This window comes from Cryptomeria japonica, chromosome 9, assembly GCF_030272615.1.
Source record: "Cryptomeria japonica chromosome 9, Sugi_1.0, whole genome shotgun sequence".
Lineage (NCBI taxonomy): Eukaryota > Viridiplantae > Streptophyta > Pinopsida > Cupressales > Cupressaceae > Cryptomeria > Cryptomeria japonica.
The window spans coordinates 246,185,070-246,208,989 of NC_081413.1; the positions used below are offsets into that span (position 1 = coordinate 246,185,070).

The 23,920-nt window shown below is 39.8% G+C and overlaps 1 protein-coding gene across 1 annotated transcript; it reads left to right on the forward strand.

The window, feature by feature from the left end:
* The first annotated feature begins 19,054 nt into the window (after positions 1 to 19,054).
* On the forward strand, positions 19,055 to 23,062 carry LOC131049997 (pentatricopeptide repeat-containing protein At1g15510, chloroplastic). Its single transcript, XM_057984119.2, has 2 exons — positions 19,055 to 21,397; positions 21,509 to 23,062. The coding sequence occupies exons 1-2, from the start codon at positions 19,449 to 19,451 to the stop codon at positions 21,945 to 21,947; spliced, it is 2,388 nt and encodes a 795-aa protein (XP_057840102.1). The 5' UTR covers positions 19,055 to 19,448; the 3' UTR covers positions 21,948 to 23,062.
* Positions 23,063 to 23,920: the final 858 nt, after the last annotated feature.

Consider the following 23,920-nt stretch of genomic DNA (forward strand, 5'->3'; position numbering starts at 1 on the left):
AACCATTTGGGAAGTTTAAACCGAATAGAGGGTTCATTAAGTTCAATGAAAACATCACCAACAACAATGTGAATGCAGCATCAGGTGTGCCTCCTATTTCTAAGTTTTTCAAGAAAGAAAGAGAGTTTATTGCTTTGAATGAATCATTGCATAGTATTATGAATAAGTTATTGGAACGAAATGTGCTTACCCTCCCTCCTATAAAGCAAATAGATCCTGCAAAGATTAATTCACCCTATTTTGATAACAAATCTTTTTGTCAATTTCATCGTCAACCTGGGCATGATACTGAAAAATGTTTTGCTTTAAAGGGTAACATTCAAGATTTGATTGATAATAATACTATCTTTGTTTCAGGTGTGAATGATAAAGGCAACACATCTGTAGCTCCTCCTAACCAAAATCTTAAGATTTTTACTGATCCATTACCTTCTCATACCTCTAATGTGATTGAGACTAATGATTCCTCTTTCTCACTTGATGGTCTTTTGTCTATGACTCCGAATGTGATTAACTTTGTGGAGCAGCAGAAAATTCCTAAAGAACCTTCCATCACATTTGATTCCAGTGAAACTATCAGGGCACCTGATGGTCCTTTATATATAGTTGCAAAAGTCAAGAATACACCTTGCCGTGGAGTGCTTATTGATCCTTCTTGTAAGGTTAATGTCATTACTGAAGAATTTCTTTTTACTTTGCAATTGAATCAAGTGATCTATGACAAAACAAATGTGGTTGTGAAACTATTTGATGCATTTTCTTCTCCTGCAATTGGTTCTATTACATTACCTATTGAGGTCCATAACAAATCCCTTGATGTGAGCTTTGCTATTATTCCATCATCCGAACAATTTCGTGTGAAGCTAGGCTATCCTTGGCTATCTTCCATGAAAGCTATTGCTTCTCCTATTCACAAGTGTTTGAAATTTCCCCATAATGGTGAAGTTGTTACTGTCAATCATAGTCTCTTTAAACCAGCTGAAAGAACTTCTAGCGTTCCTATTGATTATTTTTGGCCTAAACAATTTCAATCTCTTCCACCGCGAAGTGATCATCTTTTCAAATCTTATCAAAAGTGGAAAAAAGATATGATCCTATCTCTAAGTGAACCTAGAACACCCAAACTTGATATTCCTATCATTCTTGAGAAGGAAGTTCTTCCTTTGAAAGATAAAACTAATGTCTTTCCTCAAGAAGATTCCCAACCCATCCCTATGGATGTGACTACGTCTATGTCTAATAAACTTTCTAAAAGTAGACCTATACCTCCTCATCGTGATGGACTTGGTCTCCTTCCTAAACTAGATATTCCTCCTTTATATGGAGCAGTTCCTCCTCCTTCCTCTTATAGAGAGAAGAGACCTTCCTCTTCTCCTATTGTCCAACCTAAGAGACCACAACCTAAACATCCAAGTGATAAGGATGAGAACATTCCTCCTCCTCAATCTTCTCAACTTCCTACTAAGACTAGACGAAATCATTCTGCGCGTGAACGCCGACGAAAGCGTCGTCTTAGAGCTTGTGCATCTATTTCCCAAACTTTGCAATCCCAAAAACACCTTCAGGTAGTATTATTCCATTTTCTCCTCAGCCAAAAATTGAGCCAAAATCTCCTAAACATAAGATGCATGATGGTTTTGATCCTGTGCGAGTTAAAGATCCTATTTTTATAAATCTTGATGATGATATAGATGAAAATGTTATTCATGATGAAAATGTTACTTCTCTTTCTTCTGATAGTGAATATGAATATGTTGATATTGATAACCATTTATCTAACGAATTTTCTAAAGCACTTATCCTAGCTCCTAGACAAGAACAACGTGGCTTGGAACATGAACATAGCCCTTGTTTGGATCTTGTGATAGGTCCATCTGCTGTGTTGGATGTTCCTCCTCTAGCGTGTTTCCTGCCTTCCTGAAATATTGATCAGCAAGATCGGGGGGTGGATGACGTGCTAGAGTAGTTCATTAGCATAGCAGACTCTCTCCTCCTCTCTTGATCTCTTTTGTTACTTCTTCTATGTGTTATTTTCATTCTTCTATTTGTTGTCCTTAGTGTTGTCTACTTGAGGACGATGCAAAGCATTGAGATCTCTTTTGGTCTCTCTCATGTTGACTCAAAAGACACATGTGTTCCCTTCTTCTAGGTGACCTTCCTTGATTGGGGAATGAAGAAAAATTATGCATACATACATATGATATACATGAATTATCATACATCATACTGACCCCGAGGAAAGCGAAGTCACCTCGTGCTTTGTGTTTTGTGTCTATTATCCTTGGGTTTATCTCACACTTGGGGGCTAAATCTTTGTGATAACATGCTCCTTTCCCTTCTCATTTCTTATGTGTATCACTACCTTAAAGCAATCACCCCCAATGAGGCATGTGCGATCGCTTTAACGTAGGGGGCATACACGCCATTCATATCTCTTCAAGATACTTGAAAATTTCTTGGCGAACTTAGCTTTGCCTTGAAAATTTTTGGTATTTTTCTTGCATGACTCATAGTGAGGGAACCTTACTACTGACAGTCATGGTTCTCCCTCGTGATCTTCCCTTTTACTTTGTCAATCGAAGTCGTAAGATCCTTAGTCCACTGGGGGCTTGGTGTATCTTGCCTCCTTGACGTGGTGAAAGTCTTTCAATGTCGTTTCCTTGTACTTTACCGGAAGTATGGGCGTATGCTTATACTCCCACTAAAGTGGGGGCTAAATGTAGCATCGTAAAATTGTGACACTTGCAATTTCGACTGCATTTGGGTCTTCACGATGGCGGTGCAACGTTGAACCTGAATGGAGACCCCGAAACCTGTTTACGACATCAAAAACTGCATCTTTCTGCACCTTGGCCTGATCCTCCTTGTACCCTACTGTCCCGAGAGGTGGGACCATGGCGCCTAGCGCCCTGGTCCCTGGCCCTATTTTGGGCCCGGTCTCTTGTTGGGCATCGGGTCTTCAAGTTTGCAATTTGGAAAATAATGCTCCTAGGTCGGCCTAAGGTCAGAAAAATCAGTCTCCTAACCCTAATTGACAAGTATATAAACTACATTTCCCCTCCCAGAAAGAAGGCGAAAAACAGATGTATGCAAGAGGTGGAAGCGATAGGCAAACATTCAAGCATTCAAGCATTCCTTCAAGCAATTGAGCATTCTAAGTCTCCATTCAAGGCTAGGTGTTGCATTCAAGACAAGGATTCAACCATTGAAGAGGAGATCACCTACAACATACAACATACAACATCATTACACCTTCGCATGTAAGAATACAAACATTCTTACAACAAGGTATCAATACTTGATTACATTACAAACACTTACATTTACAACATTCTCATTTCTTGGTTAATTCCAAAAAACCGGGGTTTGACCTGAAGGCAAACCCCTAATCCCTAACCCCCCAATCGTCCTCTCTTTTCTGTGTGTAGGTTGCAGGTACGCGGCTATAATTGAAGATCTGGAATCCTTGTGCAGAGACGAACAAATCCCCCTTCGTTTTGCGGATTTTTCGGAGGACCGTGTGCACACCGGGCGCCATCATCCCGTCAACTTTCGCTCAAACTTGCAGGACAACATCGTCTCGACATTTTACTGCTAATTTCAGGTCTGTAGCTTCATCCCGTGCCCCTATCTCCATCTACAAGCGAATCTTTCTTACTTTTACATACACTCCTAGTTCAATCCTTCTATCTACATTCTTTACAAAAGAGGGTATCCTTGATGTCTCAACCCTTGAAACTCATTTAGAATTCAATCTTGCATTGTGTGGGATTGGATCTTGTGAGTTTCAACCCCTCTTTTGAATGTAAAGTCTCTCCTAAGTGAAAACCGTCAATCCTAGTGACCTCCTTTCTCTCTCCTTGGAGTGGGGGAACACCTAGGGTTCGATTCTCTGCTTTACAGGTCTAAACATTTGTACATTGAGAACTATTAAACAATTGGGATATTCCGATAAAGCTGTGAATTCTACAAATCCAATCACCATCAAGGCATATGATGATGAAGAGCGTTCATCCAAGGGCACAGTCACCTTACCTCTCAGAGTTGGGCCAGTTACGAAGGATGTGGTTTGTCAAGTTTTGGATTTAGGTCTCACTTACAACATATTGCTAGGGCGTCCTTGGATTCATGAAATGAGGGCAGTCCCATCTACATATCACCAATGCATTAAGTTTCCTCACAATGGAATAGAAGTAACAGTTAACGGTGATCCTAATCCGTTCATATACTACAATAACTTGAGATCAAAAACTGAGACCATCATTCCCAGTAATCGCGAAGCTATTCCTTCTTCAACATACATTGATCCTGAGTCATTGAAGCCTTCAAAATCAAAACAAGGTGAGCTTAAAGGCAAATTTTAGGACAAGGGCATGGGGGAATACACTTTAAATCAGACCATGTACTTACGACAAGTCATGAGTTCCCCAAAAGAATATGGAAGACCACATCCTAACAAGCAAGTATCCATCATGGTACTCAAATGGGACCCTACTACCTTTCAAAGATAGGGCGAACTGGAAGAGGAAGACTTATACAAAATGCTTTACAAAGACATTGAAGATGACACACAAGATCACATTAGTCTACCATGTGAGAAATATGGCAAAGGCTTCAAGATTCTACAAAAATTTGGGTATGATGGAAAAAGCCCTCTTGGGTTACGAAAGGAAGGCATCATTGAACCTTTACAACCTGAATTGACATTCAAAAAGGAATGCTCGAAGGGACTTGGTTTCTTGACTTCCAAGGTCCACACTCAAAGGACAGAAGAAGCCTTACAAATCAAAGCTGCCAAAATTCAACAAGAGGGTCGCTATTCCACAGACTCCAACGAATGGGAATGGGGTTCAGACAAGTCTTCCAGTGACTACGAGCTCACCGAGATATTCAGAGAATCAGATGAACCCACAGAAGAGGAAGAATTTTATAAAAGATTCAAAGTTGGTCAAGAAACAACCCATGAGGATTCCACACAATCCTTGTCTCAAGGTCCTAGGTTGAAATCACATAGAATGAGAACACCTGTCCCAGAATGCGCTACTAGTGATGATAATTTGGATTCATTTGCGATCGAGACTGATGAGGAGAGTGCCATCGATGACCTCAATAATTACCTTGACATACCTGAATATAACTGCATCTTCACTCTTAGCCCCGCTAACCTCGAAGACATTAACGACCTTCCCCTTGTTCACCACCAACTCATTGACTGGGATCATGAAGGACCTGCACAGTTTGACACATTCCAAAATCATGAAGCTTTTATTGACTATCTGGGCATATGAGATTATCTTCCCCCTGGGGACCACAAAGCGGGATACACCATAGAACTCAATAGCATGACATTTTTTGGTGAGGGTGTCAGACCTTCCAGTCGCTAAAATGTGAAAATAAGAACAAACCAAGGGTCTTATGGTGAAAACCATACTGTGGTGCTGTCTGACCCCAAAAAAGTAAAAAGAAAGGATGTATCTGAGGGCAAAAACCTCTCTGAGGCACCTAAAGATGGAAGGCTCGACATTCTCCTAGCATCATATGAGGAAAAGTCATCCATGTTGGTAGAGGAGACTATCAGAACAAACATTGGTACAGAGAGGTTCCACACAACATATTCCTGGCTCAATCGTTGACAGAGTCAGAAAGGTCAAAATTCATAAGTTTCTTCAAAGAATGACAAATCAACTTTGCATGGTCATACGCTGATATGCCTGGATTAGATCCGGATTTGGTAATGCATCATTTGACAGTTAAACCGGGGGCAAAACCAGTGAAACAGAAATTAAGAAAGATGCATCCACAAGTCGCATTACTTGTCAAAGCAGAACTTGAGAAATTATTGGATGTCGGATTCATACACCCAATTGATTATCCTGAATGGATCTCCAATTTAGTGCCTGTCAGTAAACCAGATCGCAACATCAGAATTTGTACAGATTTCAGAGACATCAACAAAGCTTGTCCAAAGGATGACTTCCCATTACCAAATATTGACTTGATTGTTGATCTCACAGCAGGTCATGAAATGTTATCATTGATGGATGGATTCTCTGGTTATAATCAAATAAAGATCACGCTCGAGGATCAATACAAAACATCATTCACTTGTCCTTGGGGAACTTTCTGCTGGAATGTCATGCCCTTCGGGCTAAAGAATGCAGGTGCTACGTATCAAAGAACCATGACTACTATCTTTCATGATCTCATGCACGTAACCGTGGAAGATTATGTCGACGACCTCTTGGGCAAATCAATAGAGAGAAATACACATTTGGACATACTTTCAGTCGTCTTTGATCGGTCGGAAAAATACAAAGTAAGATTAAACCCCAAGAAATGTGTCTTTGGAGTAACCTCCAGGAAGCTCCTAGGATTCATTGTATCCAAAAGAGGAATCGAAGCTGATCCAGCAAAAGTCAAAGCCATCTTGGAGATGCAACCACCAAGAAATATCAGTCAACTTTGATCTTTACAAGGCAGACTCCAGTCCATACGAAGATTCATAGCACAACTTGCAGATAAGTGTAATCCTTTTCAGCACTTGCTACATAAAAACATCAAATTCAAATGGGATGATAATTGTCAACAAGCTTTCCAGACACTCAAAGATTATCTTCTGAATCTGCCAGTTCTGATGCCACTAGTTCCAGATCAGCCTCTGTTACTATACATATCAGCTACTCCAACAGCACTGGGGGGACTCTTAGCACAACAAATTGCTGAGGGCAAAGAAAAAGCAGTATACTATATCGGTCGCACATTGGTGGGATATGAGCTAAACTACACACCAATTGAGCGTGCATGTCTCGCCGTGGTCTTTGCTTCCCAGAAATTACGACATTACATGCTCACTCATAAGACTAAGCTGGTTGCAAGAATCGATCTGTTGAAATATCTTCTCAATAAAGCGACACTTACTGGACGACTAGCCAAATGGGTAATGATCCTGAGTGAATTCGACATCGAGTATGTGGACAGAAAAGCAATAAAAGGACAAGCCATCGCAGATCAATTAGCAGATGCTCCCATGATAGATGATGTTCCTCTAAGTTTAGAATTTCCAGATGAATCCATTTTAACAATGTCACATGCAAAACCATGGCAACTGTATTTCAATGGCTCATACACACAGCATGGGGTAGGAGCCGACATCCTCTTTATAACTCCTCAAGGGGATTCTATACCAAAATCATACCGCTTATCATTTCCTTGCACTAACAATATAGCGGAATATGAGGCATTAACAATTGGATTACGGATTGCAGTTCAGTGGAAGATCCAGGAACTTCGTGTTTTTGGGGACTCTTAACTTGTAATCCATCAAGCAACTGATGATTACCAAACAAAAGATGAAAAATTAATGCCTTACAAACAAATGGTGGATGACCTGAAACAACACTTCACAAAGATAGATTTTGAGCAGATACCAAGAGAGCAAAATCGCGCCGCAGATGCCATGGCTACAATTGCTTCACTAATTGACCTACCTCCAAATGAGACCCGCTATGAGTTCTTGGTGGATAACCTTTTGTTTCCTTCATATGAAATCATTCCTACTGAGATGATATGTGTTGTCGGTCCCAAGTCCTAGTTATATGGTTCCATTTTCACATACCTTCGTGACAATACCTTACCTCCTGATCTATCAAATAACCAACGTCGCACTTTCATTCGCCAATCCTCTTGATATGTCATTTTAGCTAATATCCTATACCGGCAAGGTCTAGATGGCACTCTTCTTAGATGTTTAGAAAGTGACGAAGCTTAGATTGCGTTACGTGAAGTGCATGAAGGGATATGTGGTCCACATGCTAGTGGTCCTTCCTTGGCCAAGAAACTCATCAGGACTGGATATTATTGGCCCAATATGGAAAAAGACTCATATCAGTTTGTCAAGAAACGTAAGCAATGTCAAATTCATGGAGACCTCATACACGCGCCAGCACAAGAACTTCAACCAATTGCGTCTCCTTGGCCCTTTTGTCAGTGGGGACTCGATCTCATAGGCAAGATTCACCCTCCTTCTTCCAATGGTCATAAATTTATTATCACTGCCACAGAGTATTTCACAAAATGAATTGAAGTCATGCCTCTCACACAAGTCACAGGAAAATAGATTGCTACATTCATCCTCAACTATATCATTTGCCGATACGGTATTCCTGTTTCCATTATCACTAATAACGGGCGTCCCTTCCAAAATCAGGATGTTTGTGAACTCTGTGACCACTTCCATATTTCCCATCGTTTCTCCACGCCATATTACCCCCAAGGTAATGGTCAAGCTGAGGCGTCTAATAAAACAATCTTTAAAATCCTAAAGAAGACAGTCAACGAGGCTGGCCGTAATTGGCATATCCAACTTAATCCTGCACTTTGGGCTTACTGCACAAGTGTCCGCACACCTACAGGAGCTACACCCTATTCACTTGTCTATGGAGCTAAAGCCATCTTGCCTATTGAGGTCGAGCTACCCTCTTTACAGGTCTCTTTGCAAAACATCATCAGTGATGAAGACTATAGGGTCTCTCGCTTACAAGAGCTTGAACTACTGGATGAACGAAGACAAACTGCTTTTAATCATCTCAAGGCTTACCAACAACGAATGAGTCGCAACTACAATCACAAGGTCAAGCCTCGCACATTTGAGGTAGGTGACTTGGTTCTCAGAGAAAACCCCAAAAATCAGCAAGACAGAGAGAAGAAGGGCAAGTTCGAACCAAATTGGCTTGGTCCTTACATCATTACAGTAGCATATGGATCTGGGGCATATCAGCTCTCAACTACAGAAGGTGAACCTTTGGAGGATCCTATCAACAGCATGCACCTTCGCAGGTTTTACACATAGCTCTTTAGAGTATCCTAATTCAAAAAATACAAAAGAAAAAAATCAAAAAATTCAAAAAAAAAAAAAAAGAAGTCGTTACTTGGTGAAAAATTGGCAAACAGGCACCTTGTGACACAAAAAACATTGAAAAATTGAAAAAAGTAAAGAGAAATAATTTCGTCCAACGGTGAAAACCACTTCGGTGGCACCCTAGGCAAGTACCATGGTGAAAACTGGGTCACCAACTCCATGTGTGGAGACATTGCTCCTCCCTCCTTCAGGATTCTCTTTCATCACTTCACTTTGCACATACTCACAACCTATTCGTTCATAATAAACTTACCCATTCCCATCATGGCTTGTTATTGATCTACCCAAGATTGGTTCACCATTTATAATAAACCTCTCTTTTCACTTCCCTTTCCATCCATAATAAATCAACTCCTATCTATGGCTAAGGCAAATCCTACGTCTAGTGATGGGTGTGGAACTGATAACATCACATGTTTCGAGGAGTACAGTTTCTTCCAGCTTCCTTCAGTCTATCCACACACAATTCGCAATAAAGCAACATTTGCATCACAGATCCACAATAAAGTTTCATCTTCTCCGCAATAAAGTATCAGTTTCATGGATTCAGTCAGTTTCAGATGAGACACAACAACAACAATGGGCTTCAACAAATCAAATCTTTCAACAAACTCAGACAACATTATGGTTTAGTGCTATCTATCCTTTTTGTGAAAGTAAACATTGTGACCACAATCAAATAAGACTTATACAAGTGACAAGAGACACTAAATTTGAGGACTACAGTGGATGTTGGTGTCGAGTCTTGGTTTTCTTTTGGTTTTATCTTTCTGGTGACATGTCTTTTAGCTTCTCCAGGATGTCTCTGACTAGAGATTCTATCTCCAGGATGTCTTTGACTAGAAATGCGAGGATGGGGTATCGTCACCTATTTTTATTTTGTTGTCTGTGGATTGTCTCTCAGTAATGCTATGACTTGTCCAAGGATATGAGGACACTATGAGTCTAGTATGAACTGAGGCATTCTTTGTTTGTGACTGTCTTATCTCCATGCAAACAGGTACAATGACTTTCTGGGTCGAACATATGCCTCGATTGTCATAACCTACTTGCCATAATAAAGCTCAATGATGATAACGCACAAGAAGCTCTTTCACTTTCATATCTTCTATCTTCCATCCCACTTTCTTGATTGACTTTCATCATCCTTCTCGAGTCCGCGTAGCCTGCTATCATATGACTGAGTATAATGACACACCAAAAACATTTGCATTTCATATAGTTGCACCTGCATTACCACATATAAGCATTTCATTCATACATATAGATATCACAACTGCATCACATCCTGCACACAACACCTGTTAGCACATTTTACATTTGCATTATCATATTCATCTGCATTACATACATTCACATTTGCATCATGCATACACATATAAAACATAAAAGAACAAAAAAATATTGCATTGCATCATAGACATATTTGCATCCATATCATAAGCATCACATAAGAACATCTCATCACATAGGTACACATGCATATAACTGCCGCAAAGATGAATCATCTCATATATATATATATAAAGTGTCATGATACAATGATGTCAAAATCATATGGCTACAAGCACCCGCAGGTGTCTACATCATCATACAAAAATGGTACAATACTGATACATAGGGAGCCCTCTACGGCTATGATGAACTCCCTCCCTCAGAGCCACCTAGCCTCGATGGAATCTGAGCCCCCGAAGGACCCGCCCTAGGATCATCCCTCCTGTCCCCTCTATCTGGTGGTGGTGGAGGACCCATAACCCCACCACTAGATGCCTATCTCCTCTGGCTCCCTCCCGTAGCTATCGCTGTCCATGATGGTCTATGGAAGCTTCTTGCCCGCTGATCCGCTGGCACCGCACCATAATAAAGATCTCGCCAGTAACTGATCTCCTCCCCTGCCCGTAGGACCTAGGCATATCCGGCCCCTGTGTCCTCTGCTGCCTGCCTCCTAGCCCTCAGTGCTGTCTCAGCCTCTGTGTAGCACTGAATGGCCTGATCCCGCTCCCGCTCAGTATCTCTGAGCCGCCTCCTGAGCCTATCCCTCTTTCTCTCCAGCTCCTGGATCTCATCTACCTATCCCTGGCAGATCTCCCTCAGCTCCGTCAGCTCATCCTCCTCTGCCTCAGCCCCCTATGGCTCTGCCTGTGGCTCCCCCTATATGGGTGCCTTCCCTTGTGCCTGTGCTTGTACTGGTGCCTGTCCCTGTACCTGTCCCTATATCTGTCCCTGTACCTGCACTTGTCTAGGACCCTGTGCTGCTAGCACCTGTAGCAGTAATCCACCGCGACCCCTCACCACCCGAGCCTGCCTGTCCTCTCCACCCTCCCTCCATGGTGCCACTCTCCTCTCTCCAACTGCCCCCCTCCTCCTCCGTTGGCCTTTGCCCCCATCATCTCCATCATCATCCCCATCCCCACCACCATCTCCATCTAGTAGCTCCCCTGGATCCGTCAGGCGTGGGAATGGATGCTTCGCCCAGTATGCTGTGTATTCGACATCCATGCTGGCATCCTCGATCTCTGGCCACATGTCCCAGGGTAGGGGCATCATCTCTGCTAGCTGCGTAATAGCCTGATCATATGATAGCAATGGCCCAAACTGCGCCTGATCTCTGACGGTCCGTGCATACATACCTGAACCCCGTGGCATCCGCTGAATCCTGCCGAACTGCCTACTAACCCTGTCCACTAGCTACCTCTCCAGCACATAGGGCATCCACCCAATCAGGTACCTGCTCCAGAAGGTGTAGGGAAGCTCTACAACATTGTCCTCCCACTGCTCACATCCCAGGTATGGCCTCCATATGACCATGTCGATGTCATCAATCACCCGTCGCCAGTGCTCTAGCTTGCCAATTCATGGCTGCGACGTGATCATGTCGTATAAATGTACAAAACTGCGTCCGTGACCTCTGCCTCTAAAATGTATCGGTCTCATCACTGGTAGATGCTCATAAGCCCACACCTGTAACAATGTCACCCCGCAGCCCAATCCCACTGACCTGTGGTACATGAACTGATGCAACTCATAATACAGATGTGCTAGCACACACAGTCCCCAAGCATATTTTGTGTGCTATGTCACTAGTGTCTCCAATGCACCTCCCCAACCCACAGCCAACCCTCATGTCGCTCTATCAGGACATAGGAACCCACTAATCGCTCCTCCTATCACTGCTGACAGTGCCAATCCTGTAGCTGTCATGGTGTCCCAAGCCACATGTCTAGCCCTCATCTCCAGTCCTGGGTCCTGGAACACTCGTCTCAGGGCCTCCCTATCTCCATCTTGATTGTACGGAATCAGCTCCCCGTCGATTGGTATCCTCAGGATCCTGTATACATCTTCAAGGGTGACTGTCATCTCACCCATCGACAAATGGAAAGTACAAGTCTCGGAGTGCCACCTCTCCGCCAGTGCAGTCAGCAGTCCCATGTTCGCCCGAAGCTCAGGCACATACAGAATATGTCTCAGACCCATAGCCTCAATTGCAGCTCGGTCCTCGGTTGTCAACTCAGGTCGTAACCTTTGAGTCGATGGGAATCTCTCCCGTGACTCCAGCATAGGCAAATACTCATGTAGTCAAGCAAATCAATCATGTCAGTCATCGTGGCATTCACTGTTCATCGCAAAATGCTACTTTTTATCTAAGTGCATATGGCATTCTATCCTAGTGACATTCACTGTTCATCACAAAGTGTTGCTGATTATCCTAGTGGTACTCCTTGTTCATCACAAAGTACTACGTGTGTTGCACTCCCTGTTCATCACAAAGTGCTGCTCACATTTGCACTCCCTGTTCATCACAAAGTGCTGCTCATATTTTAGTACTCCCTGTTCATCACAACGTACTATGTCTTGGTACTCATTGTTCATCACAAAGTGCCTTGATCTATCCTAGTCTTCCTTAGAGGACCTGCTTGAGTGTATCCTCTCAGCAGCTTATTCAATTGACAGCGTATGTTCATCACATAACTGCCGATTTGACCTAGAAGACAAAAATTCACATTTTTGGACACAAACACGCTTTCCTGACATAAACGCGCTTGAAGACTGCATAAACGCGCTTGTTTTACACAGACGCGCCTGAAAGACATAGACGTGCCTATGCTCTGCACAGACGCGCCTGAAAGACACAGACGTGCCTATGCTCTGCACAGACGTGCCTGGGCAACATAGACGTGCCTTCTTGGCATAAACGCGCCTACACATCACAGACACGACCGCATTTGGCACAGGCGCGTTTTCCATCATAGACGTGCTTGGCACAAACACAGACGCGCCTGGCACCAACGGAGACGCGCTTGGACGTTTTTGACATATTTTGGACCCTAACCTAAAGAGCATTTATTGCTCTACCTAGCATGCATTAATGACAACAATAAATGCATCAAAGTACAAGGAGGTTTTGTGGTACTTATCGACTCTCCTGCCTCTGTTGGCCTCTGGAATCGGCGAACGCGGTCGAATCTATGAACAAAAGCCATTGCTGCTGACTGCTGTTGCTGCTCTTTTCTCTCTCTGCACTCTAATCTCTTGGAGGTGTAGATGACAATGAGGATGTATTTCCCTCATGGTCTATCTTATAGACTGCCCTAGCCCTCGTTTCCCATGTCAGTCTTCATTATCCTGTGACTCTATCACTTTATCCGGTCAGTCCATTCTATCCCGTCTTTCTTATCGAGAGATTGTCTGCGATCTTTTCAAACATTTTCATTCAATCTCTCGAGGGGGCATATAATTCCCATCCTGGGGCAACTCTGTATCAGTTCATCTTATCTTCTTTGAAACAACGCGACAAGCTGCATTGTCTCAAAGAGGGGCAAAATGTAGACACCCAAAATTGTCCAGTCTAATTAAATAAATATTTATTTAATTATCTAAGCTGAATTCTTCTATTAATTAAATAAATCTTTATTTATTTAATTAATTCATTTATCCTCTTCTAGCCTTATTTCTCATTTAAATAAATACATTTATTTATTTAAATTGTCCTTTTTCTAAATTAAATAAATATCTTATTTATTTAATTGATCCCACTTCTTCTATTAATTAAATAAATCTTTATTTATTTAATTTATTCATTAACCTTTTCTACCCATGACACATGTCTTTCATCTCTTAATTCATACATTACCTACCCCTTTCATTATTTTATTATTTCCTCTACCTACCCTCTAATCATAGCCGACCTCCTTTTACACCTCTCAATCTTATCCCTCCATTTCATATAGTGTCTTCTATATAAGGAGATTCTTCCTTCATTATCAACCCTAATCGTTCTATGCATTCTAATGAATCATCTTAAGGACTTGACTAAACTACGATCCTACTTGCAACCACATTCCGTTCTTTGTTGAGCTCTTGTGCACATAAAATCTGAGAGCAAATATATGAAACAAGATTAATGGAGATAGGAAGAATGGAGATCCAAACCCTATTGGACATGTGATGGTATAATCTTTGCGATTTCGTTTGATTTGCATTGTCTTAGGTAATCTTCATATGTTATGGTGGATTTTTATTGTTGTTAGGCTAGGGTTTTGTGGTTGAATTCATTTAGCCTTTCAATATCGTTATTATTTTTATCCATTTTCACCATATACACCAACAAATGTTTAGTTAGCTCTCTTCTTTTGACTTGTGAAGCTTTCAGTTTGACCCTTAGGGTTTCAAGTTCATTTCTAGTAGCTTCAAGCTCTCTAGCCATCTCAAAGTAGCTCATGTCCCCCATGGTGGTTTCAAGGCTCCCTTCTAAGCCATTATGCTTCAAAGAAGTTAGGCTCTGATACCAATTAATGGACTTGAAAAGCACTAAGAGGGGGGGGGGGGTGAATCAGTGACACCAAAAATAAAACTACTTCAAACACTAACTGGTAGATGAACTTAACAAAACTTTTAAACACAATGCATGCAATCCAAAATGATATAACATCATCCACAATAAGTAAAACATCCACCATAACACAAGTGTTTGTACGTGGAAAACCCAAATAGGTAAAAACCACGGTGAGATAGAACTCACAAGTTAACTATCTGCAGAATAGATAACTGACCGGTTAAGGTCTACAAAGTGCTCTGCTAGGATTGAATCTTGTTAGAGATCCCAAAGCTTGATTAAAAGCTATACCTTGTAAAAGGTAGTAACCTTTTAGGAGTAACCTCAATAGAGGATTTCTGAATCCAAACTAATGGATCACCTTGTTAGAGGATTTGAACAATGAAGCTTGTTAGAGCTTACCCGGTTAGGGGATTTTTATTATGCTGTAATTGTTAGAAGACAACAGGATTTGTTTGATCTGTCTGAGTAGCACAATACTTGCTTGATTAGATCCTTTTAAGCGTATTCAACACTGCTTTTCAACATACTTTGCAACTTAACACTTTTGTCTTTTCACATAACGTATCACTTTCGCTCATACAAAATAATTCATTGTGATGTCAATATAAAGATATTTAGATTTCATGTCGGCCTTAATAAATCATAACACAATTTCCTAGGTGTAGTGTATCTGGTCAAGTGATCATAACTCATCACAAAAATACCGCCAAAACTTGTCGGTGGTGATAACTCATCACACAATCTATGAATACCGGTTGGAACACTTAATACCGATTAGATTTAAACCGCTTGTCCTTGATGCTTCTGAGATAGTCTCCGCTGGATCTTCATGCTGATGCTGAGACATGTATAACCAAGTGGTTATCTCCATGCATATACCAGTTGTCACCGAATGCCGGTTAGAAATAAACCTCTTGTATACCAGTTGTAGTATAAACAACTTGAAGTGATACCGGTAGACAATATAAACATATGTGTGTGTATGTGTTTCATCAATGCCAACATATGATGAATTCATTACAGTCATCATGAAGCCAACATTAACCAATTAATTTTGAAAGCAAAATAAACTATAGAAATGATTGATTTTAGCAATTAATGTCTCTAAATCTAAAAATGATATGAAACCAAATTAAGATCTGAACATGCAAATCATAAATTATGCAAGAAATGTCATGTTCACCAAAATGTAGTCTTTGGAAATGGGGCTCACTAGTCTAAACACACAATCTATAAATCAAACGCATTCACATCAAGATGCGTTAAATAATAATCAATAGGCCTAACTACAAACCCTTGGGAGAGCTGGGCAAAATGCATGATTATTCTTCTTTGAATTTTGATATGATTGGATAAGATGAAATGGAAAAATGCAAGAACTAGATATAAAGATGTAAATTTAACAATAATCAACAGGAACAATAAGCCACATAACAAATAGGCATTAAAGTTTGAAGATAGATATGGAAATATGAATAAAAAAGGAACTTGTGCATGCAATTTGAGCTCGAAAGTGTTAGTCAATGTGGCTAGATGCCATTGAGGTAAATGTGTTTGATGCAAATATCATAAATAGATTTCAGATCAGAATGTTGTGCAGATTATCTCCTTGAAATTTCATCAAAAAAGAGTTGGTCACTTTGGCTAGTTTCTAGTGACTAGAGTTTTCTGCTTCTTCAAGGTTTAGATCTCTTTATCTTAGTCTACACTATATAAATATATAATCCTCTGCCAGATCTGAATCATACACTCATAAGAGAGAAAATGGTGTTGGGTTATATAGGGGCTTGCCTAATTCAACACCTAGTTGGGGATTAACTTCCCCTACAACAATGGTGATGAAAAAAATGGCTTACCCTTGCAGGACAAAGGTTGAAAACCTTAAGGAAATGTAGAATTGAAATTTTATACCTTTTCTATGAATCTCCTTCCCTTGAAGTCTCATGAAAGGTTGATGTTGCTAGGTGGCCGTGGAATATCATGCATGCCTTCACATAAACTCGATCATGGATGCCATCTTGAATGCTTGACCTCTCCTTCACTACCTTGAAAATGCTTGATTTCTTACTCAATTGGAATTGAATTGGAAACTTGTAGAGAGATCATTCAAATGAGGGGGTACAACTTTCTTTTATACTCAACCTCATGAAACATGTTGAAAATTTTGAAGAAGGCTGTCATCAGGAGCACTTTCCCACTCAACATTTTTTGACTGTTAGAGGGTTCAAATTTGGGCCCGTTTTGGCTGGACTATGGAACTAGACACCCTAGTCTAGGGGTAATTTGGTATTAGGTGCCCTAGTCAAGGAGGTCTAGGGCGCTAGGCGCCCTAGTCCAATCCTCCTAGGCTGGGAACTAGGTTAGAGAACCAAAAACAATGCAAAATCCTTAGATTTGGCATTATTTTGAGCAGAATTAGTCAATCTCGAGGGCATGGAGGGAGAAGCACCAAAGTGAGCCCCAAACAATTATGAAATTGTATGAGGATACAATTTGTGACACTATAATACCAAAACATGGAATTCATGTGTTTAATCCTCACCCTTCGATAAAGATTTATAAAAATGCTATATTTGGTAGTCATATTCTCAAGTCTTCCAAGTGCACTTCCTCCACATGATTCCAAAGCAAAATGTAAATATTCCAAAGTCACAAACAAAACCTACTCCAAAAAGTCATGAAAAATGAATAATGAAGGGTAGCACACCCATTCCATAGATCTCAAGTATATTTACTAAAAGTGCTAGATTCAATCATGATGGAATTTACTTACTTGAAAGTGATTATAGACAAAAAAAGATGACTTGTTAGATGACAAACCTATCATTGGTTGAGATTTATCAACATAGAAATGTACTTTTTTCTTTTATTATAATTGTTAATTAATTTATTACTTCAATTTTTTGATTAATCCTAGATGAATAAGAGTAGTTGCAAAAAATACATCTATTTTTTTTAACATATTAATTAAATGAATACTTAATTGGGTTTAAAGTGAACTAGTGGGGTATTGTAATAAAGAATTTTGGAGTTTTTCAATAGATATTTTATTGAATAGTCTCAAGGACGAGACTTGCTGTGAAAACTTTATTTGAGGTCTGACAAAAGGATTGTTGAGCTAGGATTAGAATGATAATCATTCAATGTGTTTATTAAGAACTAATGTCAATATTATGATTGACGTTAAAAGAAGTGTGTGTGTGTGTGTTCTCCAAATTTAGAAGTGTTTTATATTGCATACTAACTCTAGCATGCCATGCATTATATGTATGTCACTACATAACTACATGTGGAATAACCAATGCATGACGCCACTTCATTTCTCTTTCTCAAACATTCTCACTTTATCAATCAACTTTTGCCACTTTTAGTTCTTCAAATGTCAAAGCTTTCTTCTTTTCATGTTTCACTTGTTCCTACCCCATCCTTGTATATTTTACTCAAGGTTCTAAACACTAAAAATTTAAAGATTTCCTAGGTGAATCTTGTATCATAAAGTAATATTATGCTATTGGCTAGAAAAATCTTCTTAACATTCCTATCATGTCACATTTTTCTATTATTGATGTTTTACAACTTAACTCTATTATGCCACAAACTCTTTTTGCTTAGAAGTCCATACATCTCACACTCATTATTCAACTATAATACTATAACAATATATAAATTTAAGATAGAAAAATCAACAACATTAGGGGAAAGGACCCAATAGTTGTGCACCCTAACTTTGCACTTCTCAAAATCCTACATGGAAATTTCAAATCACTCCGATTTTTTTACAGCAACTTACATGGCAAGTCCCCTGCTCATAACTAAGGTTTCAAGGCCACATCATCAAATATGATGCCACATCAACGTACTTTTTGATAAGGTGTCCAAAACAACCCCCCAAAAAGTGAGACCAATAGGTTGCAAAAGGGCCCCAATACTTGTGCAGCTGATGTGGCGTCACATGATTGGTTACTTTTCACAACAAATAGTATATTTCATTCAATTATTGGTACTTATCATACAACTATTGATGCAATGTTGTACAAAAATTGGACATTAAATCAACAAGTCTCAATCCTTTCCCTTAATATATCTTTTTCATACATTAATTAAAATGATATCTAAATGCATCAATCTATAATACCTTATCTTATATACACTAAATAAATATAAAAAATTAAAATATAACCATTTTTTAAAACATCATGCTTGTCTAATTTATTTCTATAACCAAAATGCTTTCTTTACCCTGAAATCGGAGATCTTTTCTTTTACCTCTTTAAAGATTCACAAAACTCTTTCTATATCTTCATTGCATACAAGAGCTAGAGATGATTTACACTTTTCTTGGAGTTTTCTTTGAAGAAATATCTGATCATCATTAATGTCTAATTAGAGCTAAGACTCCCACCACAACTCAATCCAAGAGGAATTTTGTCTTTTTTCTAGTCTACCCTCCCAAGTTCAAGTACGCAGAGGGATCGGAAGATTCATAAGACGATCTGTATGTATATCATGAAATTCATACCTACTAGTAGCCTCGAATGTCAATAGAGATTCTTCAACTGCCTACTCATGAACTTCTGTTGAGATGAGCACATCAGAGCATCAATTATGATTTACATAAATAAATGGTCATGGGATTGCATACGAGGATGATGAGACTGCATCCGTATTAGTTAATCATTCGATCATAAGTTGCGAATGTCAATGCCATCCACTGCCCATCTCAATCTCACAGCATTATGTAGAGAAGGTCGGTTGAAAGAGGTGCTACACTTTCTGCTTACTACACACAAACCCACTTCAGACTCGCGTACATATCTTCAACTATTGCAGCTTTGTATTGCCAAGAATTCGCTTCCAGAAGGCAAACAAGTTCATTCTCTCATCACAGACAATGGATTCGCATTTGCTGCAAGCACATTTTTTCAAAATAAGCTTATCAACATGTATGTCAAGTGCGGGAGTTTGGTGGATGGTCGTAAAGTCTTTGACGACATGATAGAACGAGACAGCGTCTCATGGAATGGTGTCATTGCAGGCTACAGAAGACATGGATATCCTCAAGAAGTATTGGCTCTGTTTCATCAAATGCAACGAACAGGGGTTCAACCTGATCAGCTCACCTTTGCCAGCGTAGTTTCTGCCTGTGCCGAAATAAGAGCTTTGGAAAAGGGTATGGACATCCATCAAATCATAATGGAAATGGGGTTTTTATCAGATGTTGTAGTTGCAAGTGCTCTGCTAGACATGTACGTAAAATGGGGAAGCGTACAGAAAGCACGTGAATTGTTTGACAAAATGCCTCAACGAAATGTGGTTTCATGGAATTCCATGATTACTGGATATACACAGAATGGTGCTTTGGACCAGGCTTTAAGTCTTCTCAAAGAAATGCCTCGATCAGATGTGGTCTCTTGGAATGCCATGGTTGCAGGGTATACACAAAACGGGTTCGCTGAGGAGGCTTTGGAAGCATTTAAGCAAATGCAATTGGCAGGTTTAAAGCCAAATGCTACGACATTTGCCAGCATCCTCCCAGCCTATGCCAAAAAGGGATCTTTGGAACAGGGTATGGCTATCCATCAAAGTATAATTGAGAGCGGATTGTCATCAGATGTTATAGTTGCAAGTGCCCTGTTAGACATGTATGCCAAACGTGGATTCATAAACAAAGCGTGTAAACTGTTTGACAAAATGTCTCAGCGAAACGTGATCTCTTGGACTGCAATGGTTTCTGGATATGCACACAATGGATTTTCTGAAGAGGCCTTGGAAAGTTTTAAGCAAATGCAATTGGTAGGCGTGAAGCCAAACTCCACAACCTTCGCAAGCATCCTCTCAACTTCTGCCAAAGTGGTAGATTTGGAACAGGGGAGGGAAATCCATCAAAGATTAATTGAAAGCGGATATTTGTCAGATGTGGTAGTTTTGAATGCATTGATAGATATGTATGCAAAATATGGAAGCATATTGAAGGCACGGGAACTGTTTGACAAAATGTTTCAACGAAATGTGGTTTCATGGACTGCGTTGATATCAGGTTATGCAAAAAATGGGCTTGTTGAAAAAGCCTTGGAGACTTTTAAGCAGATGCAATCGGCAGGTGTAAAGCCAAACTCCGCGACCATTGCCAGCATCCTCCCAGCATGTGCCAAAATAGGAGCTTTAGAACAGGGTATGAACATCCATCAAAGCATAATCGAAGGTGGATTTTTGGCAGATGTCGTAGTTGTGAACGCGCTGATAGACATGTATGCAAAATGTGGAAGCATGCAGAAGGCAGTTAAATTGTTTGATAAAACTTCTCAACGAGATGTCATCTCTTGGACCGCAATGATTGCAGGATATGCACAAAATGGGCTTGTTGAAAAGGCCTTGGAGACTTTTAGGCAAATGGAATTGGCAGGTGTAAAGCCAAACTCAACAACCTTTGCCAGCATCCTTCCCGCCTGTGCCAAAATGGGAGCTTTGGAGCAGGGTATGGACATCCATCAAAGCATAATTGAAATTGGATTATTATCAGATGTTGTAGTTGTTAATGCCTTGATAGACATGTATGCAAAGTGTGGAAGCATACAGAAGGCACATGAACTCTTTGACAAAATGTCTCAACGAGATGTGGTATCATGGACTGCATTGATTGCAGGGTATGCACAAAATGGTCTTTTTAAGGATGCTCTATCACTTTTTGAACTAATGAAGCACTCTGGAATATACCCCAACAATGTAAGCTTTGCTTGTGTTTTATTTGCATGCAGCCATGCAGGTTTAGTGGACGAGGGCTGCAAATACTTTAATGGCGTGAGTGACTCTTATTGCATTACACCTATAATTGATCATTATGTGTGCATGGTTGATCTTCTTGCCCGTGCTGGCAATCTCGAGGAAACTCTAAATTTTATTATCAAAATGCCAACTAAACCTGAGGTGGTTGTGTGGATATGTTTGCTTGATGCCTGTAGATCACATAAGAACATAGGATTAGGAGTATTTACAACTAATATTCTTTCTGAGCTGGACCCCAAGAATGCTGCAACATACGTTCTTATGTCCAACATCTATGCAGAGGTGGGCAAGTGGGATGAAGTTCAAAAGGTAAGAAGACTGATGAAAGATAAAAGAATTAAAAAGATACCTGGATGTAGCTGGATTGAAGTTCATAAAATGGTACATGCATTTTGTGTAGGAGACACATAACACTGTAGAAATATGCACATTTGAAGAAATTGTTTTGGGAGATGAAGGCAGCAGGCTATTTTCCAGATTCAAGACACCCGTTGAAGGATGTGGAGGAAAATAACCATGCATCGTCCTTCATGGTGAGAGGTTGGCAATTGTATCTGGATTGTTAAGCACATCCCCTGGAACAACTATTAGAGTTGTCTAGAACCTGTTGACTGCCACACCGTGTTTAAATTTATCTCCAAGATTGTTGCAAGACAAAATTGCTGGGAGAGACTCTTTCAGATAAAGACAATATTATTGTGATGATAAGGGGCAATGCGAAGCGAAGCAACCTGTATGCACAGGTCTGCACTATGACAAGGTGCATTGTTTTAGACCTGCAGTGGTAAAAAGGGATCGGATTTTATTTTGAGTTTCTAACGAGTGTGTTGTGTTTGGACATCTAGATTATACCGTTGACATAATAAAATTAGATGAATAAAATGCAATGTGCACCACTGCCTACATGTACTGATCGGGTATTTGTTAAAACCCTGTTTTACAATACCATAGAAGTGACATGACATTTTAACTGTTTTTCAAGAGCTCTGCAATGAAAAGGTGGAATATGGTGTGGAGAATAGGCAAGGAACGCCTAAAGGAAATAGAGAGATTCTTGGCTAACAGCATGAAATGTGAGAACAGGGCTTACAATCAATTGAATAATTGAATTTGAGGAGAAAGACTATCTTGTAGTTATTCACTTCAACCTTTGTTCTTTGTTCTTCATTAATTGCACGTCTTATGTCTATGACAGTATTGCCATTTGGGATCAGAAACACACAGCAGGTTATGTATGCTAATGTACACATATTCATGTGGATTTTGTCCCGTTTATGCCAAAAGCTTTCTAACTTTGCTCCACTTCAGTTGGCCTTCTCAAAGTGCGTGCTTTTAGTTACAAGTATGTTTTTAGAATTTATACAGGAATCTTGACTAACAGTATGACACATTTTACAATGAACCATAAAACGTCTTTGAATGAGGACAATGCAACCAAAATGAAATGCCCATGTTGGTAAGTTGCTTTTGACAATTTATGATTGTATAAAAAATTATTTTAATATCAGCAAATCGACATGGGAGTTGGGTGTTGGAATTTCACAAGGGATTTGGATGCCATTTTTAGAGGTAGTATTCTCTCATGGTTTATTATTTACTATTTTTGATTTTCTAGTTTGTATCTTCTATGTATTAATGCTTGGGATGAAGATGGAGTATGACCTAATTTTTTAGGGGGCATGTTGCCAAAATTTCTCCAAACTTGTGTTGGTTCTCTTGAGAAGGCTTGAGCTTGATGTATTGTAATTGAATGGGTACTATGAATTGTAATTGAATGGGTACTATGAATACATTGGTTGGAAATTTGGAAGATGAACTTTTTCTTAGAATAAACACCATTTCATTATGCTATTGTTTTGGTGTTTTTTTTTTTGAAATTAAGTTTATATTTTGCATGCATTCTCCCATAATTGATAGTGTAGGAAGTGTTTCTAGTATTATATTTCTTTAATTTATTTTTAGAGCTTAATCAACTCTTTCTTAGGTGGTAGGAAAAAACATTTGGACTAATCTTAGTTTAAGTGGGAGCTGTGTACATAAGATCTTTGTTTTAAAAAAAAAAAGACAATTACATCATGATTTGAGATGGAATGGTTTAGCTTTGAACTCTAGAAGCTCAAGAGGGATGGTCTATTGATAGATCAAGATCTATGATTAGTAGTTTCTAGAAGTAGACTTGCGAGAATAAAGGATGAAGACCGAGATGTGTTAGATTGGAAAACAAAAAGCCTTATTTGGCTTTCTTTGGTAGATTTAGTGCTTTTGAATATTGCAAGATAATTCTCCTTAAAATCCTCTAGGAAATGTAATGCCAAGCTAGATCTTTGGTGAACAACTTTTTTTTATGAAAGGTTCCATACTTTTGGGATGGGTGATTGAAACAT